This window comes from Trachypithecus francoisi, unplaced genomic scaffold, assembly GCF_009764315.1.
Source record: "Trachypithecus francoisi isolate TF-2019V2 unplaced genomic scaffold, Tfra_2.0 Contig00090, whole genome shotgun sequence".
NCBI classification, from domain to species: domain Eukaryota; kingdom Metazoa; phylum Chordata; class Mammalia; order Primates; family Cercopithecidae; genus Trachypithecus; species Trachypithecus francoisi.
The window spans coordinates 439,901-467,893 of NW_022680471.1; the positions used below are offsets into that span (position 1 = coordinate 439,901).

Below are 27,993 nucleotides of genomic sequence, written 5' to 3' on the forward strand. Positions count from 1 at the left end.
AGGGCGCGCGCGGGGCGGGGACGGGGACGGGGCGGGGACGGCGGCGCAGCGCAGGCGGCGGGAGTGCGAGCTGGGCCCGGGTCTCGGCCGCCGCCATGGCCGCGGTGGACCTGGAGAAGCTGCGGGCGTCGGGCGCGGGCAAGGCCATCGGCGTCCTGACCAGCGGCGGCGACGCGCAAGGTGGGCGGGGGTCCCGGCCGCGTCGCGGTGCAGGGGGTGGGGGGCGCCTCCGCCCCGGCCCCTCCGGAGCGCCCGCCGAGCCCTGGGACCCGGGTCTCGGGCCGGCCCGGCCTCCCTCCTGCCCCGGCCTCCTGCCCCGGCCTCCTGCCCCGGGTCGGTCTCCCGCTCCGCCCCGGCGCGGTCTCTGGCCTACGTGCGGCCGGCCACGTTCTCGGCCTCCGCCTGGGTCTTGGCGCCCTGCCCCGGGGGTGTGTCCGACTCTGGGCTGCGGGGCAGGACCCCCGCGAGGATTCCCCAAGGCCACGTGAGCGGAGGGTGCCGGTCCCGCCGCCCCCAGAGCCTGGGCCTTCCTGGTTCTGAAGTGACCTGGGGACCCGGTGTCTCCTGAGAGCTGGCGCTAGGCTGCGGGCTTCCGGGACCTCCTCCCGGCTGGGCAGGGGCGGGCTCACCCCCGGACCGCGCCGCCTGCTCGGGGCCCTCGCGGCCGCCTTCCGTATGGGTCTAGCTGGGGAAGAGGGCAGTGGGGAGATGAGTTGCCCGGGGCCTTGAGCAAAGCCCCGTTGTCACTCTTTTTGTAGGGGTACTGGGGAGGCCCCAGGTGGTGGGGACTGGGAGTTGGCAGAGCTGGGTGGGGGTCCGGCCTGGGGGCGTGGTATCCTAGCACTCTCCCTCCTGGAGGCCTGTTCTTGCCCACTGCGGGCTTCCAGTGTCTCTGGCCTGACATGTCCAGTGTGGCACCTGTGGCACAGGACACCACCTACCCTGACCCTCAGGAGGAGAGAGGAGAGGATTTAGGAGACCAGAAGTGAGGTGCTGGGTTGGGAAAGGGCCCAGCCAGGACCCCAAAGCTGTGCAGCCGGGCCTGGTCTGTCTTTTAGAGTTCAGAAAATGGTTGAGAAAATGCAGACACACCCCCCTCACCCAGCTTCAGGCACCTGACCCTCCTTTTCCCTATCTGGAAGCCAGGAAGAGGGAGGAGGAGGAAGCTGGCCTTGACCAGGACCAAGCCAGGGAGGCAGGAGTGGCCCGTGGGTGTCGCTGTCTGAACCCCGGCCTGCAGAGGGCGCTCCTTCGGACCTGGCTAAGCCATGCCTGTTATGGCCCTTCTCACCGCTGTGGCTAGAGCGGGAGCTGCTGCTTGTTGCCGGCCACTGGCAGTGTCCTGGATGTGGCCTGGTGTGTTGTGGGCCCAGGTGGGAGAGGAGGTCCACGGCCTTGGAGGGCCACCGGCAGTGTCCTGGAGTGTGGCCTGGTGGGTTGTGGGCCCAGGTGGGAGAGGAGGCCCATGGCCTTGGAGGGTGGACTCAGGAAGCTCCATCCAATGATATTAGACCAAGAAAGGCCCCGAGTCTGGAGGCAGACAGGTTGCTGCAGGGCTGGCGTGCCTGCCCACCAGGGAGGCGCTTTCTTGGTGAGGCTGGCGAATCCCCCAAAGCCCACGCTGTGACTCCCTGAAACACAGAGGGTCCCCAACCTGCTTCCTTGTCTGCAAAGTGGGAGCATCAGCACTAGAGGGTTGGGAAGGTTCGGAGCCCGGGGTGGCACCTGTCCCCCCCCGCCCCGCCACCCCGCACACAGACAACAGAGAACGGGGGCCCGCTGGAGGTCGTGAAGGGCCAGCCTGGCAGGTGGTTCTTGGGCCAGAGGGGCGGGGCGGTGGGGGGCACACCTAGGGTGACAGACAGGCAGTTCTGGATGCTGGTGGAGGATCTGGAGATGGGAGGCCCCTCCTGGCCCTGTGGGCAGGCCGGCTGGGTGGTCTCCCATCTCCGTCTGAGCTGGGGGTTCTGACTGCCCAGCCTGGCCCCAGTGCCTGGTATGGTGTGGGCAGCGCTTCCTGGCTGCAGCTGGGAGGGTGCCCACAGTGCACCTGCTGGCTGATCATGGCATCCCAGCTGGGCCTGTGCCTTCCTCTGTAAATGTCTTCCCTTCCCAAGCCCCTGGCAACTGCAGCGTCTCTGTGTGTGGCTCCCACGCGTGGACGGGGAACAGGCGGTTTTCTGCAAGGGAGGAGGACTCCACATGCTTCCCCAGTTGAGGGCTGGGGCTGATTCAGGGAGGATGATGGGGGCGAGTAGGATGGGAGGAGCTGGTGTTTTGGGCAGAACCAGAGTCCTTCTGTTTCATGAGTTCCTAAAAAGCAGTCTGCGGGGCTCTCCCCGGCCACCACTGCTGCCGCCGTGTGGCTCCCCATGGTGGGTACCCAGTTTTCCTTCTTGGGGCCCCACTGCCTTCCTAGAAAGGCTGACCCTGGGCGAGGAGAAGTCCATGGCCTAGTGTGCCCTTCTCTATGCCCTCTGTGTCAGCCGGGCAGCAGGAGAGTGGGGACTGGGAGGCACTTTCCGCCCCGATGCTGAAATCTGTGTTTGTTGGATGTATGAGAACAGCCAGTGTCACCACCTGGCCAGTGTTGCCCAGCCCTGGGACTTCTCAGGCCTCAGTTTCCCCTTCTGTGAAAAGGGGGGTTGGGGACAAGACAGGCCACCTTGCAGGTTCCTTCCAGCCAGCCCAGAAGTCCTGTTCTGTGTGGCTCTGGGTCATGGCTTTCCGTGTTGTGGAGCAGGGGAGGGTGTTGTTCAAGGATGTCTATTTGCACAATAACCCGTGCAAAGGTAGCTAGAAGATTTGAATCAGGCCGGGTGTGGTGTCTCAGGCCTGTAATCCCAGTACTTTGGGAGGCTGAGGTGGGCGGATCACCTGAGGTCAGGAGTTCAAGACCATCTTGGCTAACATGATGAAACCTCGTCTCTACTAAAAATACAAAAAATTAACTGGGTGTGGTGGCACGTATCTGTAATCCCAGCTACTCAGGAGGCTGAGGCAGGAGAATCGCTTGAACCAGGAGGTGCAGGTTGCAGTGAGCCGAGATCGAGCCACTGCACTCCAGCCTGGGCAACAGAGCGAGACTCTGTTTCAAAAAACAAAGAAAAAACCCCAAAAATCAGCCAGGCATGGTGGTGCGTGCCTGTAGTCCCAGCTACTCAGGGGGCAGAGGCAGGAAAATCACTTGAACCTGGGAGGCAGAAGTTGCAGTGAGCCAAGATCTTGCCACTGCACTCCAGCCTGAGTGACAGAACGAGACTGTCTTAAAAAAAAAAAAAAAAGGACTTGACAAAAAGCCTGGCCTGCCTGTGCCCACCTTCATCTTGTCCTGGCCTGGGCACTTTTAATTCTCTGGGCCGTTTGTCTCTGCCCTGGCCCTGCAGAGGACACCTGGCCAGGGTGTTTGGACGGTGGTTTCCTGTTATCGCAGGTGAGAACTTAGCTCCCTGGCCCGCACGCCACCCCGACATCATGGCGTCCTGTTTGAAGCCTTCAGGCTCATGCTTACACCCTTAGCTGATCATTAAACTTTGCGACCATTTCATGCTCACTGCTTTCTTGCCCCGGAGCTAATGGTGAGGAAAGGTCACTGGGAACCAGCGCACCAACCTCAGACATCGATTTTGTTCCAGCCGTTTTTCCTGGGCAGGGGTGGCTGTCACCTGCTGGTAGGCAGCGGCAGGCCCACCGTCCTTCCTGTCCTCTGACTGCATGGTGCTGGTGACTGCTGCCCGGGGTTTATTTTGAGAAAGAAAAGCCGATTAAAGGGCCACTAAAAAGGCCTTTTGAAGATTACAGCTTCCAGTGAGGTTGACAGAGAAACTCACTCCAGTCCCGTTCTAAAATCCAGAGTTTCCTGTGACATGGCCACTTTGTTCTCCTCCCAAGGGCTCAGCACAGAGCTGGGTTTTGGCAGCTTCATTGTCTGTGGGCATCAAAGCAGGTTTTATTTTTCGGAGTGCCCTGAAGACATTTGGAAGCGAGGGGTACTCTTGCTGACCCCTGACCCTGGAGCCCCTTTGCTATGCCCAGGCCCCCTGACAAGCCCACCAGGCAGCTGCTGAGATGGCTGTGACCCTGGGCTGACCCGCCGAGTGGCACACAGACTCCGCCTGGAGCTGGGGAGACCAGAGAGGCCTTGTGGGTGGACGATGGCCTGGATGCGCTGCTCCCGCCCTCTGCTTGCCCTGCCTGAGCTGCTGCCTGCCAGAAGTGGGCTTGGACCTGTGGTGGGACCAGGTCTGCAGGGAGGGCGAGGGAGGGACGGAGGCTTCGCTTCGGCCAGCTGTGGCTGAGTGGATCTCCCTCACTGCACCTGACTCGGGTGAGGGTAGGGGACAGGGAGCCTGTGGTCATAGCACCGCCTTGGACGCCCAGCCTGGGGCAGCAGGACTTGGCTCTGCCGATTGCTTTTGGTTGTTGGGTGCTTGGGGTGGCTCAGCTGTCTGGGGTAGGGGTTTCGGCTGTCTGGGGGGGGCTCAGCTGTCTGGGATGGGTTGGGGGGTGCTCAGCTGTCTGGCAGGGGGGCTCGGCTGTCTGGGGGGACAGGGCTCGGCTGTCTGTGGGGACAGGGCTCGGCTGTCTGGGTGTGTGTGGGATGCTTGCTGGGCTCCCATCCCCATTTCAGCTGTAGCAGCCCCTCTCCTTTCTGTGTGGGGATGTGAGGGAGGCACTGTTCCTTTAGAGACGGGATTGCTTGCTCAAGTGGAGAAGCTGCCAGTGTGGGCAGCTCCAGCTCCCTGCAGGCTCTGTGTTCTGCCTGTTCTGATGTCTGTGCCCCTTCCTCCTGGATGGCTGCCGGGCTTGACTGTAACCACCCCCTCCCCCCCGCCCCCGCATCGGGATCCCCTGGCTGCTGGGTGGGGAGAGGCGGGAGAGAGGGGAGAGGGCCACCTGCTGAACCTGAGGATGGGTCTGGGTGAATCCTGCCACTGCTGCCACCTGCTGGCCTCTAGAAGGTCCCTCACCTTCCCTCTGGGACCTTGTTGGATCCCTGTAGTGTGGGGATGGTGGCAGATACTCTGGCTCTACATGGGAACCCTGCACAGTGTGCCAATCCCTGGGGTTTCTCAAGGCGTGGGGCCTCACCTCACACCTGCTCCCTCCTGCTGAGCCCCAGGTCAAGCTGGAGAGCGGATGAGAAGCATGTGTAACCAGGGTAGAGGTCAAGAGTCCTCTCATGGGCCGGGCGCGGTGGCTCAAGCCTGTAATCCCAGCACTTTGGGAGGCCGAGACGGGCGGATCACGAGGTCAGGAGATCGAGACCATCCTGGCTAACACAGTGAAACCCCGTCTCTACTAAAAAATACAAAAAACTAGCTGGGCGAGGTGGCGGGCGCCTGTAGTCCCAGCTACTCAGGAGGCTGAGGCAGGAGAATGGCGTAAACCCGGGAGGCGGAGCTTGCAGTGAGCTGAGATCCGGCCACTGCACTCCAGCCTGGGCGATAGAGTGAGACTCCGTCTCAAAAAAAAAAAAAAAAAGTCCTCTCGTGGGGGTCTCCATGTTCAAGGGAGCTGCCGAGGCTTGGGCAGGAGCCTCCAGCAAGTCAGCACCTCCACCTCTGTGAGTGCAGGGTGGGGAAGGCCAGGGGCTTTTGATGGGCATGAGGCTTGGGGACAGAGGACCCGCATGGCTTAGGGATAGATGGCATGGTATGGGTACCAGGAGGGAGGCAGGAAGAGCAGGGCTGGCCCCAGGGGAAAGGGCATGCTCAGGCCTGTGACCCGGCCCCAGACCCCACTCAGTGGGGGGACCCCGGCCGCTGGCTTGGGGTTCTTACTCTCTGAAGATCAGGTGGGCTTGGCTGCCCCTTTTGTATGAAGTCGTGGATATCTTTTGGTGGCTCTCAGGAAGAAGGTGTGGGGTACATTGGCACCAGTGTTTCCTGTATGCCACCTCTCCCGTCAATGTCCCTGTCCCGGAAACCGGCTTTGCCAAGGCCCCGCCGGGATGAGGGCTTTCACTGCAGTCCTGGGAGCCCAGGGCAAGGGGACAGGAAAGAGGAGGTGACCTCAGAGCTTGATGGCACCAGCGTCATGTCCAGGCTGGGGGGTGAGGGTGCCTGAGGCCCTGGGGCAGGGCAGTGCTGTCCCCAGGGTGGCTGAGGTCGGAGGGCCTCTGTTCTTAGTCCCCCATCTCATTGCAGAGGAAGGAGCCCATGCCCATTCCAGCGAGCGCCTCCCTCAGTGCCCAGAGGTGCTCTCTGGGCCCCTCCATCCCCGTGCCGCAGCCTGAATGTCTGGGGTGAGGGCTGGTGTGGGAGGTGCTGGCCTCTTTTCCACCTGCCCACTTTTTATCCTGTTCTGTGGTCAAGGCTGACCCGTGGCCTGTGAGTGTGGGGGCTCCGTGGCAGAGGTGGGGGTGGTGGGGTGTGTTCGGGACAGCCACACACGCCTGGTTACCACGCCCTGCATGGGATGTACCCAGTTTATCTCTGGGCACCATACTCCAGGTGCTTGGAAGCTGAAGCCTAGAGCCTGCTGGGTTCGCCCGAGCCTCCACCCCGGGGGCCCAGGGCCGGTCCTCAGGTTTCCTAGCCTGGCGCCTTCTGAGATGGGGAGGGTGTCCAGGCCTCCCCACCCCCTGCCCTCTGAGATGGGGATGGCCTCCAGGGCCTCTCCCCAATCCCCACCCTCTTAGATGGGGAGGGCGTCTAGGCCTCCCCCACCCCCTGCCCTCTTGAGATGGGGAGGGCAACCAGGGCCTTCCTCCACCACCCACCCTCTGAGATGGACATGGTGTCCAGGCTTCTGTCACCCCCTGCTCTCTGAGATGGGAAGGATGATCAGGCCTTTCCAACCCTCTACCCTCTGAGATGGGAAGGGTGTCTGGGGCCTCCCCACCCCCTGTCCTCTGAGATGGGGAGGGCGTCCGGGACCTCCCCACCCCCTGTCCTCTGAGATGGGGAGGGTGTCCGGGGCCTCCCCCACCCCCTGTCCTCTGAGATGGGGAGGGCGTCCAGGGACCTTGCATCTCAGCGTGAGACTGACAGGTTTGCCCTGACCTCCACAGGCATGAACGCTGCTGTCCGGGCTGTGACGCGCATGGGCATTTATGTGGGTGCCAAAGTCTTCCTCATCTATGAGGTAAGGCCAAGGTGGGCTGTGTGTATGCAGGGAGTGGGGCCTCCTGCGGCACAGGCCGAGGTGTGTTCTGTGTGGGTCACGGAACAGTGTGGGTCTGGGAGACGGGGTGGTTCTGGCCTGGAGGAGCTGATGGATACTTGGTCTTGGGGAGTGCGAGGGGGAGCTTGGGGCCAGGCCAAAGGCATCTGCAGAAAGAAGAGACCTGCTGACTCGGAGATTCAGCCTGGCTGGAGGCTCAGAGGCTGCAGGGGGCGGGCCTGGGGGCAGGGAAGGAGCTGGGTGGAGACGGAACCCAGGCCCTGCCTACAGTGATTGGGCCAGGCCCCACCCACACACCCCTAGCCTGGGCCCTTGTCCTGCCCCGAGGCCTCTGTGAGTGGGGGCCAGAGACCTCACCATCTCTGCCCTTGTCCTCCCCAGCCTCCTGCCTCACCACCCAAACCTGGGGAACAGCCCCTGGCAGCAGCTCTGCTGTGTCCGTGTTCATTGTGTTCCCGTAGGAGCAGCGGATGCCCCCCTCCCCAGTCCCTGTGGGAGATTTGAGGCTCGCCCTCCATCCTGGGTATTTACACACACACACTTGCACTCACACGTGCGCACACACAGGCGCATTCACACACTTGGGCCACACCACGCAGGCACAGGCTGCATGCTTGCCTTGTCCGGTGGTTTTGCACAAGACAAGATCTTGTGTTATTTTGTCGCCACTTTTTACATAGTATGTAGCTGTTTATATAAAATGTAGCAACCCCAGCTCTACAGCTCCTGGCACTCAGCCCCACTCCGCCCACTGCTCTCCGCTCACTGCTCACCATCCTGGGTCCCAGTTCCCCACCTTGGCCTCCACCTGGGCCCACCTGCCCAGCCCTCCCTCTGCAGGACTGTGTGAATGGATGAGTGAGTGGGCAGTCTGTGCTGGCCCGTCCTCTCCCTGTGGCCAGGCTGGGGTGGGGCTGGGGCCCTGCCAGTGTCGGATTAGGAAGCAGGTCTCAGAGCCCTGGGGAGCTGGGGGTGGGGGCCCCTCCAGGCAGGCTGGGCTGTGTCCCTGCGAACGCTTCCTGCCACCTGCTCGACCTCCAGTTTCTTCTAAGTGGCAACGGGCAGAAATTAGGGTTTTCCTGACCCCCATACATTTGTGGTTGGGACAGACTCCCGTGGCAAAAGACAGAAAACAGGTTCATCAGTGCAGGGTATGTCCTGGAAAAGGGGAGAAGAGGCAGTTGGCTGTGCCTAGAGTCCTGGCTTCTGCAGAGCCGCAGCAGAGACCAGTGCGCCTGGAGAAGCCGAAGGGTACAGGCACGCAGTGTGAGGGCCCTCGGAGCTGGGGGAATGCAGGAGGGTGAGTTTATGGGAAAAGGAATGAAGGGGGTGGGCGCGGGTCCTGGGGCTGCCTCTGGGTGCGGAGGGTTCTGAGGGGCATTTATGTCCCGTCCAGGCGGGAACAGGAGGAGCCTTAGTCTTGGGATGCTGTGTGCTGCTTTCCTCTGGAAGGGAGGCAAGGCTGAGAGCTTCCCTGCACCTGCTGCTTAGTGGGCTTTAGGTCAGAAACATCCACATCTAAGAGGAAGATTTTGAGGTGAGACATTCTGGTATTGCGGCCCGGGGAAGACGTCCCCTCCGTCCTGCAAAGGTTCTTGGAAAAATCTTGCGAAAGGCACAGGGCAAAGGTGCTGGCGTTCACTGTGAACAGGCGTGGAGAGGTGGAGTGAAGATGCTGACCTGCCCTCCTCCCAGGGCAAAGGGACATGGGCAGCCTGGATGATTCTAGAGGGGGAGGAAATTTTTTTTTTCTTTTTCTTTGAGACAGAGTCTCACTCTGTTCCCCAGGCTGGAGTGCAGTGGCACAATCTTAGCTCACTGCAACCTCTGCCTCCCGGGTTCAAGCGATTCTCCTGCCTTAGCCTCCCGAGTAGCTGGGATTATAAGCACCCACCACCACACCCGGCTGTTTTTTGTATTTTTAGTAGAGACGGGGTTTCACCATGTTGGCCAGGATGGTCTCGAACTCCTGACCTCAGGTGATCCACCCGCCTCTGCCTCCCGAAGTGTTGGGATGACAGGCGTGAGCCACCGCGCACGGCCATAAATGGTTTTTAGGGGATTCAATGGGCTTGGACGGCGTCTGCTGGTGACTCCCTGCCCAGGTGTGTTGGCAGACACAGGTCTTTCTTCCTGCGATGACCTCAGTGCATGGAAACTCAGGGAGGGGGACTGGCAGTCACTGTTCCTTTCCCCAGCAGCTGTGGGCTTTAGGCAGATGCGGGGGCTTCAGGGAGCAGCTGCATCCCGAGCTTGGAGGAGAGAGAGGGTCGAGAGGCAGGAGGGGGAGGTCAGGGAGACCTGTGGCTGCGCCCGTTCACATCAGACTGCATTTTGGGTTTCTGAGCCCAGCACCGGTTTCCTTCAGCAGGGAGACTGATCCCTTCCTCTTGGGGATGTCGTTAGGGCAGAAAGGGAGGGTGGCCTTGGAGGTGAAAACCCTTCTCAGTTCTGACACAAAGGAAGGCTCATAACTGGGCTGCTCTTTTCGTCCCAGGCAGAGCCCAGAGCACGGTGGGGAGGCCCTGAGCCCGAGTCCAGGCCTGCAAGGGTGAGAGGAGGGGACGGGATGAGAGGGGAAGGAGGGGTAAGGTGAGCTGGGCCTAGGAGGACAGATACGGAGAAGTGGGTGGAGAGGGACAAACCTCTTCTAGAAGGTTCCAAGGGTAAGAGGAGGTTGTGTCTGAGACTGATTCCAGCAGACCTGAACCACTGACCTTGTGGGGTCTCTGGGGACTGCTGGGCTGGCCACACCTGCCTGCCCCTCTGCCCAGGGGGGCAGGGGCCTGGCTGGCACCTGGGCTCTGTATTGGGTCCTGAGTTTTGCAGACAGATCTGTGTTTGATGGCCTCCTGCTCAGGTGGGGCTGTGGGTTTGGAATCATTTTCCTGTTTTCCTTGTGCCTGGCTCAGAGCTGGTACAACCACAGGGGGCCAGGCTGGCCTGGCCTGAGCCAGAGGAAGTAGCTCCATGGTCCCTCAGATCAGCCCCACCTGTCCCCCAACCCAGCTGGTGGGAAAGGGAGGCTGTCAGGCTGCGAGCCCACCATGGCCAGAGTGGGGATGTTCGTGTACCCCACATCGTGCACTGTCGCTTGACCCCCTGCCTGGTTGAGGCACTTGCCCTCCTGGCCCCCAGGGCCCTGACACCCGGTTGGGGAGGAGCGGAGGGAGGAGCAGAAGCCCAGAGCTGAGCCAGCATCAGGCCCGGCCTAGGAATGGCTGCACTGCTTCACCTCACGGCCCGGAGAAGGCTGCTGATGCCGTGGAGGGACCGGGGGCTGCACGGAGGAGGCCGCCCTTCTCCTCTCCACACCCTTAGTGAAGCACAGTCATGAGAGCCCCTCCCCTCAAACAAGAAAGGGCTGGCTGTGCACCAGGAAACGGGCACGTGGCATGGAGGCTGTGCAGGTCCCATCTGGGAAACCCCAGGTAGAACCGCACGAGAGCAGATCCATGGCACTGGATGGAAGGCCCAGTGTGGCCAGCGTGGCGGGACGCGGAGCCTGGAGCCCCTGCCTGGGGTGTTGCCGGCCCTACGGGCAGTGGCCACTCGGGTCCGCTGGACCCAGGAGCCCCCTCAGGTGGGACCTGCCTGAGACACGGGCACATCCCTGTAGGGAGGTGTGTGTGTTCTCAGCTGCCCACTGTGGTGGGCGGATGGTAGCCCGGGCTTTTCCCACGGTCGCCACACAGCAGGAGCACCCCGCTGGCCACATGCCCAGGAGGACTCCAGCAGGGACAGAAGGAGCCACACACAGCAGCCTCTGCGGTGTCGTTTCTAGGACGTTCAGAACAGGCAGACCTAGGATGCACCCTTAGGAGCTGGATGGCGGGCTCCGCTGGGGCCTTCGGGGCGCTGAACTTGCCTGTGCGGATCCGGGTGGGGTGAGGGAGCTCAGACAGACCCCTGCACCCAAGCGCTCACCACAGGAGTCACGTCCCGGCACACATGGACTCACCAGCCGTGCAGAGGGTGTCGAGCCCCCTGTGGGGTACCCAGACCCCATTACCCCAGGCCCTGGGAGTGGTGGGGCCTCACAGTCAGCCCCCTGAGCCGGCTTTCTGCTGGTGGGGTGAAAGTCCCGCTCCCAGACCACATGCTGCCGGCCGCCATGGAGTCCTCTGTCTGATGCCTGCCCCACTCTGATTTCAGGGTTACGAGGGCCTCGTGGAGGGAGGTGAGAACATCAAGCAGGCCAACTGGCTGAGCGTCTCCAACATCATCCAGCTGGTGAGGCCTAGGAACGCGGATGCGTGTGTGCACACGGACTCGCAGACAGAGGCAGACCTGCACACACAGACACACACGGAGAGACAGACATGTGCACACAGACACACAGACATGCACACACAGATGTGTACGCACACACACTCACAGACACACAGACATGCACCCAGACACGCACACACACACAGATGCGTGCACACACAGACCCGTGCACACACAGGCGTACACAGATACAGATGTGTGCGCACACATAGATGTGCACAGAGACCCACAGACACTTGCACACATACAGACACAGATGCACACATACACAGACATGTGCACACACACAGATGCACACAGACATGGAAACAGACACAGGGATAGACACATGCAGACACGTAAATACACAGATACACACGTAGACACACAGATGCACACACAGGTATACAGACACGGGAACATACGGACATATGTACTCAGAGTCACACACATGTGCCGCACCCCACGGGGCTCCGGTTCAGGCCGACCCTGTCATCTGCTGCCATGGAGTTGTGGGGTCACAGGGTCCTGGGGTTGCCAGGGGCCAGGAGGGCCTGGAGATATGGCTGTGCTGGGTCCTGGGGGAGCCCTGGCTGAGGCTGGCTTTAAGGGGCTGCGTGAGCACACCTGGCGCTGCTGAGGCTCGTGCCCTGGAGGCCCCGGCCAGTTCCCTGAGTTGGTGCAGGGCCTGTGTGGGCACATGGGCACACACGTGTGTGGCGGCCTAGGCATGTGAGTGTGTACTGTGCTTTCCGGTCTCCAAAGCCTTCCACCCTATTACCTTGGGGCTTCCTGAGCCCAGGGCCGGAGGGACATCGTCCTCCTGTTTGTCTATCCAAGGAGAAAGGCCCAGGGAGGTGGGGCCACTTCAGGTTTCCAGAGACCCTGGGGCTTCTGCCTCTCACTCTGCAGGGTCCACCAGTCCCCTTGCTGCCCAGTCCTGGGGTCCCTCCGATGATCCCCAGGGGCTGTCTGCCGCCTGCCATGTCCCTAAAGTTTCTGACCTCTTCTGTGCAGGGCGGCACTATCATTGGTAGCGCCCGCTGCAAGGCCTTTACCACCCGGGAGGGGCGCCGGGCAGCGGCCTACAACCTGGTCCAGCGCGGCATCACTAACCTGTGCGTCATCGGCGGGGACGGCAGCCTCACGGGTGCCAACATCTTCCGCAGCGAGTGGGGCAGCCTGCTGGAGGAGCTGGTGGCGGAAGGTGGGTCTGTGCCCGGCGCACTAGAGGCCCTGGGGTTTTGTTTTGCTGCTGCTGCCAGGCGTGGGAATGGGCAGTACAGAGGGAGGAGGGAGCCCTGGGTACCCCGAGGCAGAGGAGGGGCTGTCTGGCCGCTGGCCAGGGAGGAGTGGCGCCCGCCAGCGCGAGCTGGGACGTCTCCCAGAGATGGAGGTCAGGGCTGAAGCCTCAGGGAGGCGACCCGGGCAGTGCCTGGGGCTGGTGGAGGCCGGTGTGGCTCACCCTGCGCTGCGTGAACAAGTCCCTGTGATTGATCTGAGGGAGATTCTGGACAGGTGTGGTCACAGTTTGCAGAAATAGAGTTAAAGTTGGGGTGACATTAAGACAGAGTCCCGACCGAGATTGCCGCTTGGAAAGTGGCCTCTTGGAGCCTTGTCTGTTCCATGTCCCTCGTGTGGAGGACCCTGAGGTGAGGACTTGGCCGCTCTGCGAGGCACCCCAGAGGTCCCCCATCTGCACTTTGCCCCAGCGGATCCAGCCGTGCTGCTGCAGGGTTCCGGATGGGAGGAGGCTGAACTTGGAACTCCGGGGCCCCTGCCAGGCTGCACGCCTGGGATGCAGGAGAACGGGTGGCAGGAGAGGGGGTCTCTGGCCCTGTGGTGGGGCTAGTGGAGCCTCAGCCAGGCCCTCCCGCTGCTCCTGGCCCAGGTAAGATCTCAGAGACCACGGCCCAGACCTACTCACACCTGAACATCGCGGGCCTGGTGGGCTCCATCGATAACGACTTCTGCGGTACCGACATGACCATCGGCACGGACTCGGCCCTCCACCGCATCATGGAGGTCATCGATGCCATCACCACCACTGCCCAGAGGCGAGTGAGGCTGGCGCTAGCTGCCAGCTCAGGGCCCCTCCTCCCCGTACGGTGGTGAGGTGGCCTCAGGATGACGGCCATCCGCAAGGGCAGTGGACTATGGTAGCCCCAGCCTCCAGGCCAGCTGCCCTCGGCCCCCAGCTCGGGGGATGCATCGCGGGTTCCACTCCCACTCTGCCAGGCTGCGGGGGGCCTTTGTGCAGCCCCTTCTGAGGGGCAGCTGCTTGCCCTGGGGTGTGATGCCCCCCAAAGGAAGTCCTGGGCTGGCCAGGCCTGGGCTCAGCAAATGACCCTCAGCCTTGGAGCAGATCAGTCGAAACCAGCCCAGAGGCTGGAAGGAGCCCAGGGTACCTTTCAGCTCAGAGCCTGGGCACGAGAAGGGGCTGTGCCCTGCCTGCCTCTCCATCCACCGGGTCCCTTGGGCACCCCCGCAGGGAATCGGGCTGGCAGGGCCGTGTGGCTGGCACTGATGCATCCTCCTGTTCCATCTCCGCAGCCACCAGAGGACCTTCGTGCTGGAGGTGATGGGCCGGCACTGCGGGTGAGGAGGGTCTTCCTGGCCTGTAGGGGTGGGCCGGGTGCTGCTGGGGACCACAGCGACAGGTGTGGCATATTTATTGCAGGGCTCAGTTAACACCATGGGTGTGAGAGAGCTGGGCGGGGGCCAGGAGAGACAGAGAAGCTGTGGCCCAGAGTTGGGCCTCCGGGGACGGTGAAGCTGCCCTCAGTGACAGGGCGGGGTCCTGAGCAGGCGGGCACTCACTCCTCCAGGTACCTGGCACTGGTATCTGCACTGGCCTCGGGGGCCGACTGGCTCTTCATCCCTGAGGCTCCGCCCGAGGATGGCTGGGAGAACTTCATGTGCGAGAGGCTGGGTGAGGTGAGTGCTGTCCAGCCTGCTGGGGGCTGCAGGTGTCCTGGGCACTGGGTAGTGCCTCTGGGGTTTTGGGACCAGCTTTGACCAACTCATGCATCACTCATGGGTTCAGCAGCAGCTGCAGTGCCCTTTGGGGCAAGATGCACCAGGAGTGGGGGCTACGGGGCTGACCTCCGTGAGGCACCTGTGATCCTGCCCTCAGTGGGCAGGAGGCAGAGAGGGTCACGCAGGCCACCGCCGCCCCAGGCTCAGCTCCGTGGTCAGTGTGGGGAGCTCGGTGAGGCTGCTGCTTGGGGTGGGACGGCTGAGCCTGCGCCGGTGGGAGGTGGTTGGTTGTGAGGATGAGTGGCCCCAGCAAGGTCCAGACAGCAGGGCCCTGGGGGTGGTGAGGCCAGGAGCTGGGCCAGGTGGGGAGCAGGGCCTTCCCCTGAGGGCGGTCGGGGCCCAGGGGTGGGTTCTAGGCTGGAGAGATGTGTCTGAAAGTGGCTGTAGCCACAGTGGACAGGAGGTTCTGGAGACAGGAGAGGGTAGGGAGGCTGCTGGGAGGCCAAGACCTCCTCTGGGAGGGATGGGGGGTGCCTGGCCGGGGAGAGGTGTGCCTGGAGTTGGGGTGCCTGGAGTGGGTGTGCCTGGAATGCTGCCCTTTGGTTCCCTTGGGGTGGAGTTGGGGGCTCTGGCCTAGAACAGGCTGACACTGCCCTGTGGACCCTGAGACCCCTCAACTAGGACAGTTGGCCCCTTGGCGGGGCGGGGCTCAGTGGTGGACCAGAGGCAGGGGCCATTTAGGCTGTCCTCCGCTCACGCCTGACCGTGCAGGGCAAGCCCAGGGGCCCCGTGGCTCTAGCTCTGTCCTCTGTGCTCTGAGGCTGAGGCAGGACCACTGGAACCAGCCCTGGGGGCACAGGGTGGGTCTGGGGCTGACAGAGTATCCCTGTCCACATGTGAAGGTGGCAGCGTCACTCCCATCTGTGTGGACACTGGTTCCACCTCCGTGTGGCTCTACAGCACTGCCGAGGGCAGTGGGAGAGACTGGGTCATGACCTGGCTTCTGGAACCTTCCCCAGTGGAGCCCAGGGGCCGGGCGGAGATAGAACCCTACAGGCGAGGCTGGCCCGAGGTGCAGGTCCTGCAAGGGGCCTGCTCTTCTAGGGCAGGGACTCCACCCCGGGGGACCCGGCTGCAGTGGCGACCTCGGTCTTAGCTCATGTCTGTGACTCAGGTTGGGCCCTCCTGGAAGTGGCCTGGATGCGAGGTCGGCCCACCTGGTTCCTTCTTGCTCTCTCGCTGAGAGCCTATTTCCCCCTGTAACATGCGGGTTCCCGCCTTGCCCCTCACCCAGGGTGCACTGGGGCAGGGAGGGTGGCGCAGCTCTCCTGCTGTACCTGCAACCCATCTTCCAGGTGTCTGACCTCACCTGCACTGGCGCCACCTCCTCCAGGGAGCCCTCCACTCCCACCGCACCCGGGCCCTGTCTGAGCTGCTCCCTCCCTGTTCCTGTCGGAGGCTCTGTGGCCTGTGGTAGGGCAAACATGGGGCTTGTGGCTCAGAATGAGTCCCACAAATGTTTATTGGGTCACTGAAGTGGAGACTGGAAAGCCCTTTCACTTCCCAGAGAGCCGGGCCGTGGCCGGTATGTGGTGCTGAGGCAGCAGCCTGAGGCTGGCAGAGGGGATGGTGTGTCCCATGTGCACCAGCGTGGACCCACAGTGGCTTCAGGGTGCAGGGTGTCTGGGGAGCCCTGGCTGGTGGCAGCGACGTGAGGCCCCCGGTTTCAAGGATGAGCAGATGGAGGCTCACAGGAGTCACAAGCAGCCCAGGCTACCCCGGGCAGGCCCCTCTGCCCTGTGCCCCACGGAGCTGCAGCCCTGTGTGTGTTCCCACCTGGAAGGCTTCACCAGACACAAGGGCCCAGCCCCAGCTGGGTGTGCCGGACCCAGCCCCGAGGGTCCCCTTCCTCCCCTGCTGCCCTTCCCAGACTTTCGGGCAGAGTCCTCTTGTTCACCGCCTCCAGCAGGGCGGGGGTGCTAGTGGGCCCAGCTTGGTCTCTGCCCTGGCGCTCCAGGCCTGCTTTCCTCCTGTTGGGTGGGGGTTGTGCCCTCGCCCACGTGGGTTGGGGATGGTGGCCTCAGGGAGGGCTCCTGGCGCCTGGGGGCTGTGTCCGGGGCAGGTTTCCCCACCTGGCAGCTGAGCCCTGTCGTGTCTTTGATCCAGACTCGGAGCAGTGGGTCCCGACTGAACATCATCATTATCGCTGAGGGTGCCATCGACCGCAACGGGAAGCCCATCTCGTCCAGCTACGTGAAGGACGTAAGTGTGGGCCTGGGGGTGGCCGCTGGGCAGACCCCCTGCTCCTCTAGCCCATGTGGGCTGGGGCTCAGGGCTGGTCCTCCGCACTCTCCTCCAGCTGGTGGTTCAGAGGCTGGGCTTCGACACCCGTGTGACTGTGCTGGGCCACGTGCAGCGGGGAGGGACGCCCTCTGCCTTCGACCGAGTCCTGGTAAGTGGCCATCACCCTGCCCTGTGTACGTGCGTGGGTGAGCGTGGTCTGTGCGTGTGGGCGGTGTGCACGCGAGTGTGGCACATGCACTGTGTCCACGTGGCTGTGGGTGAGTCTGTGTCCACGTGGCTGTGGGTGAGTGTCCATGTCTGTGTAGTGGGGGTATGCATGGGGGATGCGTGGTCCTCGAGGGTGTGTCTGTCTGTGTCTGGTCGTCGTGAGTGTGTGTGGGTGTGTGTCAGTGTGGGTGTGTGGGGTGGGTGGTCCCTCAAGCTGTTGCTCCTCCTGGGGGAAACTGAGGCTTGACTTCTCTGTTCGCCTGCAGGTGTAGGGAACTCAGACCTGGGGACCAGGGGAGGCGCCCCGCCAGCCTGTGTCTCCTGGCCGTTCTACCCCTCCACCCCCTGCCAGCCCCGCGTGGCAGCAGTCAGGGCCACAGACCCTCCTGGTGGCCAGGGACAGGCTGGGAGAGGGGCTGTGTGGGCAGAGGGTGGTGCCCATGTTGCCCACGGCGTCACGGTCTGGGAGGCTGGTGCTGGGAGGAAGCATTCGGGGTCTGGCATGGCCTCGCCATCCTTGGTCCTGATCACTGCTGGGTCTCACTTTGTCCTCTGCAAAATGGGAATCAAGTTGGTGCCAAATGGAATGGGTCTGGGGCCAGGAAGGCCCCATGGAAGGCAAAATGCCTGTGTGTGAGGGTGGTCACCCTCTCAGGCAGGGCCACAGACTGTCAGGCAGGTGGGACTTGTGCTGAGGGAGACCAGATGGCTGCACCCAGCCCTGTGACTGCACCTGGCCCTGGGACTGCACCTGGCCCTGGGACTACACCCGGCCCTGTGGCTGCACCCGGCCCTGTGACTGCACCCGGCCCTGGGACTGCACCTGGCCCTGTGACTCCTGTGCTGAGCTGAGCCTTCCCAGGCAACCCACAGAGCTGGATGGGGGCCACTGTACAGAGGGGACGCTTCCTCAGAGAGGGGCCCTGCCGACCTAGCCAGGCAGCTGCTGTCCCCTCTGTGCGGCCTCAGGCTCACTCAGAAGAGCCTCTTGAGGGGCCTGGGACATCAGGGCAAGCCACCCGCTGCTGCCGAGCCTGGGTGGCGGAAATGCTGCTGCCGTGACCGGGCCAGCCATGCGCTCCCAGCCTGCAGGCTGCAGGGTTTTCCAGCCAGTGTCTTCGCTGCCCGATGCCAGCTCTGAAACAAAGGACAGTGGATCACCCGCAGCCCCAGCGGCTGTCACCCAGAGCATCAGCGTTTTTGTGCTCCCTGAGCCTGTATTCCCACTGGGTGCCACGAAGGCGACCGGGGAACCCAGCATGCGCCGTGGTAACCTGGACTTTCCAAGAGGCCTCAGCCTGCATGGGGGGGCATCTCCGAAGCTGCTCCCTAAACGGCATCCCGGAGAGACTGCCCGGACTAAGGTGCCGCCTGTGCCTCACGTGCAAGATGAAGAAACCTGTGTGGATCTCGGAGGGCTGTCTGTGGCCCCGGGGGCCAGCTGCTGGGCTGCTACAGGGCGGCCACTGGTGGTCATGGGACAGCCACGGCGACTGCAGGCCTGGCTTTCTTGTCACGGTGGCCGGTTCCCGGGGTGAGGCTGGGGCCTGCCTTTGCAGTGTGTCCCTAGGGGGCAGCTCCTGGATGTGCCCACTGCCCATCCCCTTGGCTGGCGCAGACACACACCAGGGAAGTCACAACCTGAGGGCCTCCGTGGGAGGAACCACCGCAGCGGACGGGGCCCTGGGGACCTGGCCCGTGTGCCCAGCCATGACACTGAGTGACAGCGAGTGGGTTGCATCACGTGCCATCCTGTTGCCCACAGCGTAGGCTGGGCCTCCTGGCAGGGCAGTGAAGACACTGAAACGGTGTCCAGCATGCCGCTGTGAACGCTGGTCAGACACGTTTCCATCTCTAGTGCCACCTGTTCTGGAAGCTTCCGTCAGCGTGGGGGGCTCTGGAAGCTGGGGTTTGCGCATCTGCAGAGGATGGGCATGTGGCTTGGGGTAGAGGGACCAAGTGGGTGTGCCAGCCTGAACCCCTCCCCACAGAGCAGCAAGATGGGCATGGAGGCGGTGATGGCGCTGCTGGAGGCCACCCCTGACACGCCGGCCTGTGTGGTCAGCCTCTCGGGGAACCAGTCAGTGCGGCTGCCCCTCATGGAGTGCGTGCAGATGGTAAGCCCTGGGTCCCCCCATCAGAACCGCCTGGTCCCTCTCCCTAATCCCCACTCGCAGGTCCACTGCTCTCTGGGGATCTCAGCACCATAAGCACCGGAGGGCAGGGCCTCGTGGCTGGCCCAGGGCATCCCAGGCCTCCAGGGAGGGGAGGGGTGTGAGCACATCCCCGGGTGGGACGTGGGACCTGGGACGGTTCCCAAGAGGTGTGTTGGAGCTGCAGGGAGCCTGGTGAGCAGGGGAAGTCACAGGGGTCCTTGGCCACTGAGCTTCTGTGGGCAGTGGTGGGAGTTGGGGTTAGGATGGGATGGAGGAGGAGGGGCCGGTGATCAGAACAGAGCCCTGGGAGGAGCTCGGGCCATTGATGGGGGACATGGGTGGCTGGATCAGGGACCCTGGGAGGGGAGGCGTGGGGAGCAGGGACCCCGGGAGGGGAGGCGCGGGGAGCAGGGACCCCGGGAGGGGAGGCGCGGGGAGCAGGGACCCCGGGAGGGGAGGTGCGGGGAGCAGGGACCCCGGGAGCGGAGGTATGGGGAGGGCAGAGGCCAGGAGGCTGGGTGTGGGTGCTGGTCAAGCCCTGGCTCAGGGGTTTGGAGGCGTGCAATCAGGGCGGAGTGGCCCTGCCTGGAGCTGGGACTGCTGGGAGGAGAAGAGGGCAGCTGGGGGCAGGGTAGGGCCTCTTGGCCTCAACTAGCCCCAGAAGAGCTGGCCTTGGTGGTGACCACTGTTCCCAGGGAGAGGCTGCCAGGCCTGGGCCAGAGTCAGGAGATGCCGGCGAGATCTGCCCTCGTCGGTCCTACCGGATGGGGCAGTAGCCATGGGTGTTCTGGCCGGGCCCTCCACAGCCTGTGTTCTGTTTCTCTTCCTTAAGACCAAGGAAGTGCAGAAAGCCATGGATGATAAGAGGTTTGACGAGGCCATCCAGCTCCGTGGCGGGTAAGCCCCCTCAGCAGACCCCTGTGCTCTTACTTGGCTGGGTCCCGGTGCCAGGCAGCACGTGCTGTGGTGGTGCTGCGCACGCCTGGCCTGGGTCGTCCTTCTGGGCACCGCGTCTGAAGATCGAGGGAGGAACGGGCCTGCGGGTGGTGCAGGAGGCGGGCTGGGAAGTGTGGTGCTGCGGGAGACCCTGGGCGGCAGCGTGGGCAGGGCCCAGTGCACAGGGATCTGGGCATGGCGAGGGGATGAGAAGCTGTGGGCGCAAGCCCAGGACATGGGGTGGCCCCGCGGGGGCTGGGAAGGCTGGCAGATGTTGGGTGTGGGTGCCGCCCTCCTGCAGATGTCCTGGTGGCCGGGTCAGGTTGGATTGGACGTCTGGTTTCCCATCCATGCCCCCACCTGCTACCAAGGTGGTCAACCTTCCCTTGAGCTGGATGCCGGCCACGGGCTTTGCTGCACGGGTGGTGCAGCCTCGTGTTGTGTTGGGGCATCCTGCACCGTCTGTGGAAGGTGCCCTGCCTGGCACGTGTGGTGTCCGCTGCCTCATGGCTGTGCTCCCATCAGGCCGTGTGCCTGTGACCAACCTCCTGGGCTCTGTCACGGCTGTGCTGTGGCTGTACGCTGCAGGGCTGCAGGGCTATGCATGGCGTGACCCGAATCCTTTCCAGGAGCTTCGAGAACAACTGGAACATTTACAAGCTCCTCGCCCACCAGAAGCCCCCCAAGGAGAAGGTAAGGCAGGGAGTGGCACCCACAGGGGGAGGAACGGGCTGTGTTATTCTGCAGCCTCTTCACGCTGGCCCCTGCGGCTGGGCCTGCCTGCCCCTGCCTTCCCTCTTGCTGGGGCCCGAGCTGGGAGCTGGGAGGGTGGGCTCGGCCTCTGCCTAGGCTCAGGCACACTGTGGCTGGCAGGTCCCTGCTGCTGGGACCCCGGCTGCAGGGCTGGCTGTTGCTTCTCAATGGTTGATGGAAATGAAGTCAGGCCCACAGGCTTAAGTCAGGAGAGGAGGAGCCATTGTGTAGAAAATGTCCCCAGCGGCCAGGCGTTGTGGCTCACACCTGTAATCCCAGCACTTTGGGAGCCTGAGGTGGCCGGATCGCCTGAGGTCAGAACTTCGAGACCCGTGTGGCCAACACGGCAAAACTCTGTCACTACTAAAAATACAAAAATTAGCTGGGTGTGGTGGTGGCACACGCCTATAATCCCAGCTACTCAGGGGGCTGAGGCAGGAGAATCACTTGAACCCGGGAGGCAGAGGGTGCAGTGAGCCGAGATCGTGCCATTGTACTCCAGCCCGGGCAATAAGAGTGAAACTCTGAACATAAAAAGAAAATGAGCTGAAAACCTCAGGAAATGGGATCTCCCCAAAATAAGGATGAAATGGCTTGTTTCTCAAATCCTGGGGACGACGAGGGTCCCGCAGAGAGTCATGCTCCGTGAGGTCCTGGATGAAATGGCTTGTTTCTCAAATCCTGGGGACGACGAGTGTCCCGCAGAGAGTCATGCTCAGTGAGGTCCTGGATGAAATGGCTTGTTTCTCAAATCCTGGGGACGACGAGGGTCCCGTAGAGAGTCATGCTCAGTGAGGTCCTGGATGAAATGGCTTGTTTCTCAAATCCTGGGGACAATGAGGGTCCCGTAGAGAGTCATGGTCAGTGAGGTCCTGGCTCCCAAGCCCCTTGAGCCACAGCTGGAGCTGCAGGCCGGGGTGGACAGCGTGACCCAGCCTGGGTCTCGTCCTCCCATCCGTGGTCATCTTTGGGTGTCCCTGCTGCTCCAGCCTCCTGCTTATCCCCACAGCTAGTCCCCACAGGCTGCACCCTCCGAGGTGGGGCAACGTGGTCTCCATGAACCACCCAGAACCTGGCTGGGGTGTGACTGACTTTGTGGGCAGCAGGGCTGGCTCATACCAGGACCCGGTGGGGCCATGTGGCTACGGAGCCCTTGGGTGTGGCTGCTGCCAAGTCAGGTGTGCCACACGTGACAGGTGCACGCCAAGTTCAGAGTCTCAGCACAGGGGCTGGAGGGAGGTGGTGGCAGCTGTCACTGGATTCACATGGACATAGTGGGGTTTTGGTCTATCAGGTTAAATTAACTGTAGTCCTAATGGGACTGTCTCCATGTCTTTGTCCCTTCCCTTAACGTGGCTACTAGGAAACAGGATAGTCAGGGCCCCTACCTTCCTCGTGGCTGTGCCCTCTACCTCTCCCCCCACTGCTGGCCCCTTGTGTGGGCACTGACCTGTGCTCCTGTCCCCAGGCCTGGCTTCACAATGGTGCTCGCCCCCTCTGCCTCCTCTGCTGCCTGTGTGCCAGGCTTGCACCGTGTCTCTTTTGGTCTTCAGAATCTTCTGGAATTAGAACAGATACCGTATTCCCAGGGCAGTCGGTGTGCTGGGCAGTGTCCAGGCTGGTGGCAGGGCCTGGACCCTTTTTCCAGAACCTGCCGGCCTGCTGACCTCCTGTGCAGGTTGGAGGTCCCCTCCCTGGCCGTGCCTCATGCTCGTCTCCCCTTCTCTCTGAAGTCTAACTTCTCCCTGGCCATCCTGAATGTGGGGGCCCCGGCGGCTGGCATGAATGCGGCCGTGCGCTCGGCGGTGCGGACCGGCATCTCCCAGGGCCACACGGTGTACGTCGTGCACGATGGCTTTGAAGGCCTAGCCAAGGGTCAGGTGGGTCCGGCCGGGGCAAACAAGTGAGGACTTGGGCCTTCTGTGTGCAGACTTGGGGCGCCTCCTGTGGAGGGCCGGCTGCTAGAGGTGGAGGCCGAGGCCTGGGTCCACGTGTCGGTGTCCACCCAGGCCTGGGTACTCAGCTCTGCCTGCAGCGTGATCCCCAGCACTGACTGGCCCCCGGGCACAGGCCCACCCCTGGGGGGAACTGGCCAGAGGCTCAGACTGGCCCCTGAAGCTGCATCTCCTCCTGACAGGTGCAAAAAGTAGGCTGGCACAATGTGGCCGGCTGGTTGGGGCGTGGTGGTTCCATGCTGGGGACCAAGAGGTGAGCTGCCTGCTGTGGGTACCTGGGGGCAGGAGGGCCAAGGTGCAGTCTCCAGGCCCTGCAGGTGGGGGCGGCAAGGGGAACCCAGCCCAGGGCCCTGGGCTCGGCCCCTCTTCCGGCTGGTGATCTGTGCAGAGCAGGCTTCACGCCTCCTGCCTGGGGCTTCCTGGCCTGAGCTCAGCTGTGTAGGGCAGGCTGCTCTGGCAGCCCCATGCCCACGGTGGGCTCTCCGTGGCAAGGAAGCTGGCCCAGTGTCTGTCACTGCCTGGCCAGGCCAGGCAGCCTGAACTGTCACCACTGTGGTTGTGGCTATGGGCCTGTCTGATGGCTTTTGTCCCAGGGTCTGAGACCCTTCTGTGGGCATGGGGAGGGCACAGTCACCCTGTGCGCTACAGGGGAAGTTCCTGAGTCCTGAGCCACTGAATGGCTGCGAGGGTCGGAGGAGGCATCCCCTCCTGCTGCTGAGTGTTGGGCGAGAAAGCCTCGGGCGGGAAGGGGTGCCCCTGGGGAGCCCAGGGGGGTGGGGGGTTCACTGGGTTGCCTGGCCCATGCCTGGTGATGCTGCGTGGTGCCCAGGCGGCTTACGCTGGGCCTGTGTGCCCCTCTCCATGTGAAACCACGGCGTCGCATCCAGCGTGTTGCAGTCACTGCTGACTGGCTCGGGGAGCGGCCAAGGCAATGCCTTTCTGTGATCAGATGCAATCTGGACAGGCATCCCGGGCGTTGCATGTTCACACGGATGTGTCTCACTGCAGGACCCTGCCCAAGGGCCAGCTGGAGTCCATCGTGGAGAACATCCGCATCTATGGTATCCATGCCCTGCTGGTGGTCGGCGGGTTTGAGGTGAGGGCTGCCTGCGGATGAAAACGCCCCGGGACACAGGAGGCCCGAGGTGTCCCCCCGCTGAGGGGCCCGTCCAGAAAACCTGTGTGCCAGCTGGGGTGACGCAGGGGCCAAGAGGATCAGGGTTTTAAGTGTGGTGTGTGGGCTCAGGAGGGTTCTTTACTTTCTCCAGAAAGCTTCCCAAGGTTCCAGTTAACCCCGGTGCTGGGGAGGGGCAGGGGAGGAAGGGGACTTGGAAGCGGGAGGACGAGGAAGAAGGGAGGCGGAGGAGGCAGAAGTGCAGGTGCGGGATGGCACCGCTTACGTGGTGTCCTGGCACTGGGCAAGCTGTCACTAAATAATAAAAGAATGACAGCCCTTCCCCCTTGCCCTCCAAAGCCAAGCCCCACTGCAGGCTTCATGGAGTGGATCTGGGGTCAGAGTGGGTTGGAAGGGCCTCCTGACCCTCGTTAGAGTCCAGTTTCCCTGGGAGGCATCCTGAGATGACACCGGGCTGACTGCCTGGCTCAGCCCCAGGGGACTGAGCAGGTGGGTCCTGGAGTCCAGCACGGGGCACGTGACAGGTCAGCAGGGTGCAGGGCTGGGCGGCCGCCGGCAGAGCCTGTCCCTGGCCCACCCTGGCCTCGGTGCTGCCCTTGACCTGCCCCCGTCCCTATTGCTGCAGGCCTATGAAGGGGTGCTGCAGCTGGTAGAGGCTCGCGGGCGCTACGAGGAGCTCTGCATCGTCATGTGCGTCATCCCAGCCACCATCAGCAACAACGTCCCTGGCACCGACTTCAGCCTGGGCTCTGACACTGCCGTAAACGCTGCCATGGAGGTACGGGACTCCTGGACCCCTGCCTGCCGTGCCCAGGCCCTTGTGGGGTGGGGCTGAGCCTACGGAGGCTGCTGGAGGGGACAGGGTGCGGTGAGCACCCGGGAGGGCTGCCATGGTTGGGGTTGGTGGGGCACAGGCCCGGGTGAAGGGGCTCAGCTCCCTGCCATAGCCACTTCCAGGGCCGGGGCCCTGTGTTGTTCCTCGCGACTGATGAGCTCAGATGGGGAGACCGAGGCGGGAGTGTCCCTGCCCCAGTGCTGGGTAGCCTAAGAGCAGTGCCTGGCCTCTGTCCATGGGGCCGGGGACACCCCTGCCTGCTCAGAGAGTGTGTGTGTACAGGCTGCCATCCCCTGTGCCCTGAGGGTGGGGTCACCTGGTTGAGAACCCCCGGTCCTGTGGGGCCCAGGTGGGAGGTGGGCCCAAGCCTGGTGCTGCTAACTCTCTGGGTGCATCAGCCCCAGGCTGGCTTTGGAGACACAGGGCTCCCGGCAGGGTAGCCATGCCCATGGCCTGCAGGGAAGGGTGGGCACGTGGAGGACCCCTGACCCCCCTTGGCCCCCAGAGCTGTGACCGCATCAAACAGTCTGCCTCGGGGACCAAGCGCCGCGTGTTCATTGTGGAGACCATGGGGGGCTACTGTGGCTACCTGGCCACCGTGACCGGCATCGCAGTGGGAGCCGACGCCGCCTACGTCTTCGAGGACCCTTTCAATATCCATGACCTAAAGGTGAGCCCAGCTTGGCCCTGCTGCAACAGACTTGCCGGCACGCCAGCCTGGGCCCCAGACACTCAGGCCGGCCAGGGCACGGCAGGGCCCGGGCAGGCGGGACTCGCAGGCCAGTGCTCCTGCTGGCCCTGGGTCGCTGGTCAGCCTGGAATTCCCTCCCCACAGTCCTCTGGCTCATCCGGCCCCTCCCGCAGGTCAACGTGGAGCACATGACGGAGAAGATGAAGACAGACATTCAGAGAGGCCTGGTGCTGCGGTGAGGCTGCCGTGGGTCCCTGGCCACGAGGGGCAGGGCTGCTGAGGAGTGGCTGGGCAGGAGAAAGCAGGAGGGGTCCTTGGAGAGGGTGGGCGAGGGCGGCTTTCCTGGGAGCTGGCACTCCCTCTCCCAGGCCTGGCCCAGCAGGGACTCAGGATTTGGGGGAGACCTGAACTCGTTCCCCGCTGACTTAGGCCCTGCTGTTCTTCTCAGGAACGAGAAGTGCCATGACTACTACACCACGGAGTTCCTGTACAACCTGTACTCATCAGAGGGCAAGGGCGTCTTCGACTGCAGGACCAACGTCCTGGGCCACCTGCAGCAGGTGTGAGGCAGGAGTGAGGCTCTGAGAGGCCTGCCCCTCTTCCCTGCCACCATCTGTCCCCGGGCCCGGGGTCCCAGCCCTCACAGGCACCCACAGGCACTCCTGGCAGGCCCTCGGGCACGTGTGCCCTTTCCCAGTGAGGGGACCGAGGCCCGTATCTGGGTGAGGTCTCATTCCAAGAAGGGGTGGGGCTGGGGCCGGGGTCAGGACATTCACATGCTGAGCCCAGCCCCCCACCCCGGCCGGGCCTCCTGCGGCCATGTCCGCCGAGCCCCTCACCTAGATCCCGGCATGCTCCCTGCCCTATGGTGGCCCTGCAGGAAGCCTGTGTCCTGGGGTTTTCTGAGCCAGGGATAGGGAGTCAGAGTGGCTGGGGATGGGGCCCAAGGTGGGGCCACTGGCTGCCCATGCAGGAGCCCAGGGGTCATTTGACTTGGCCAGGGGCAGCCGACTGCGGCCTCGGGAGGCAGCTTCTGGCCTGGACTTGGAGCTGGAGAGAGCAAGCAGGGTCCTTGATGCGGGAACAGACAGGAATTGTGCAGGGGTTGGAAGGAATGGGTGTTCAGAAGCTGCCTGGGAGGCTCCCCGTGGGGACCCTGTCTGCACTGGGGTTGGGCCTCCCCTCTCCTTGGCCCAGGCAGCCCAGGGCAGCTCCAGGAACCGGGCCTTGCCTGTTTCCAGGGTGGCGCTCCAACCCCCTTTGACCGGAACTATGGGACCAAGCTGGGGGTGAAGGCCATGCTTTGGTTGTCGGAGAAGCTGCGAGAGGTTTACCGCAAGGGTAGGTGGTGGGTGCGACCCGAGGCCTCACTTCGTCCTCCCCTGGCTCCCTGGGGCAGGGCCCGGCCTTGGAGGGCTGCCACGTGCCTCTGTTTGCAGGACGGGTGTTCGCCAATGCCCCAGACTCGGCCTGTGTGATTGGCCTGAAGAAGAAGGCAGTGGCCTTCAGCCCCGTCACTGAGCTCAAGAAAGACACTGATTTCGAGTGAGTTCCACTGAAGCCTCGTGGAGGCGGGTGGGGCTGAGGGGTGGCCCAGACTGTCCCCAAGGCAGGTGTGCCAGGCCCCGCCCCGCTCACACCCTGACCCCACAAGGCCTCCTGGGCCCCCATGCCCCGGTCCCCACCAGGCCATGGAGAGCAGGGACCATGCCCAAGTCTTCAGAGCGTGACACTGGGCAATCCTTTTGGGTGGGCATGGGGGCACAGCGTGGGCAGCCAGGATTGGGCACGCCTGAGGGCGGCTGTGGCTGACTCTGTGCTGTGCCTCCGAGGGATGGGGACCCCAGACCCGTCCCAGAAGCCGCAGGGCTCCACGGATGTTGAGATGTTCAGAGGGAGGGGCATGCACAGGCCGCAGGGTTGGGGGGTGCGGGGAGTTGGGGGCATGGCCTGAAGAGCTGCCCTGACCCCTGACTCCCCATCATCTTCCCCATCCCCGTCCTGCGCAGGCACCGCATGCCGCGGGAGCAGTGGTGGCTGAGCCTGCGGCTCATGCTGAAGATGCTGGCGCAGTACCGTATCAGCATGGCCGCCTACGTGTCAGGGGAGCTGGAGCACGTGACCCGTCGCACCCTGAGCATGGACAAGGGCTTCTGAGGCCATGCCCATGCCCTTCCCCAGCCCCCACCCATGCCAGCTGCAGTGCCAGGGCTCAGATGGGGCCTGGGCTGTTGTGTCTGGAGCCTGCAGGCAGGTGGGGGCTGTGTCCCTGCTCAGCCCAGCCCCTGCCTCTATCCCTGGCCACCCACCAGGCCTCCCTGGGGCTGGTCTTGAGACCAGCCTGCCAGGCCCTGCAGCAGGAGGACAGAGCATCCTGGGGCATCCACCTTCCTGCCCAGGGGATGTGGGGCTGTCGGTGTTTGCAGGCCGATGTCCCCTGGCTTTGGCGCCCCATGGGCCCCAGCCTCTCCCCACTCTGGGCTCACTCACAAGGGCCAGCCCTCGCCCTACCCGGCCTGTAGGCTGCCGGTGCCTGGGTTGTGTTGAGAGGGGCATGCCCTTGGCCCTGCCTCTCTGTGACCTGCTCCTGCCCACGTGCAGCACCTGTCACCTTTTCTAGAAATAAAATCACCCTGACCGTGGGGTGCATCGGTCTCCGGAGA

The 27,993-nt window shown here is 63.4% G+C and overlaps 1 protein-coding gene and 1 long non-coding RNA gene across 2 annotated transcripts; one reads left to right on the forward strand and one right to left on the reverse strand.

The window, feature by feature from the left end:
* Positions 1–16: 16 nt before the first annotated feature.
* Positions 17–27,993, forward strand: PFKL (phosphofructokinase, liver type). The gene is made up of 22 exons (XM_033229412.1): positions 17–180; positions 7,016–7,089; positions 11,284–11,361; positions 12,397–12,586; positions 13,271–13,436; positions 13,933–13,977; positions 14,208–14,316; positions 16,525–16,620; positions 16,718–16,810; positions 18,861–18,986; positions 19,858–19,922; positions 20,591–20,654; positions 22,448–22,594; positions 22,852–22,922; positions 23,678–23,765; positions 24,430–24,582; positions 25,145–25,309; positions 25,504–25,565; positions 25,779–25,890; positions 26,572–26,671; positions 26,770–26,875; positions 27,340–27,993. Exons 1-22 carry the CDS (start codon positions 96–98, stop codon positions 27,485–27,487), a joined length of 2,343 nt encoding a protein of 780 aa, XP_033085303.1. The 5' UTR covers positions 17–95; the 3' UTR covers positions 27,488–27,993.
* Positions 7,514–10,988, reverse strand: LOC117094471. The gene is made up of 3 exons (XR_004441564.1): positions 10,916–10,988; positions 8,645–8,646; positions 7,514–7,634 (listed from the first exon to the last, which is right to left on the reverse strand). It is a non-coding gene; the product is annotated as an uncharacterized LOC117094471 (long non-coding RNA).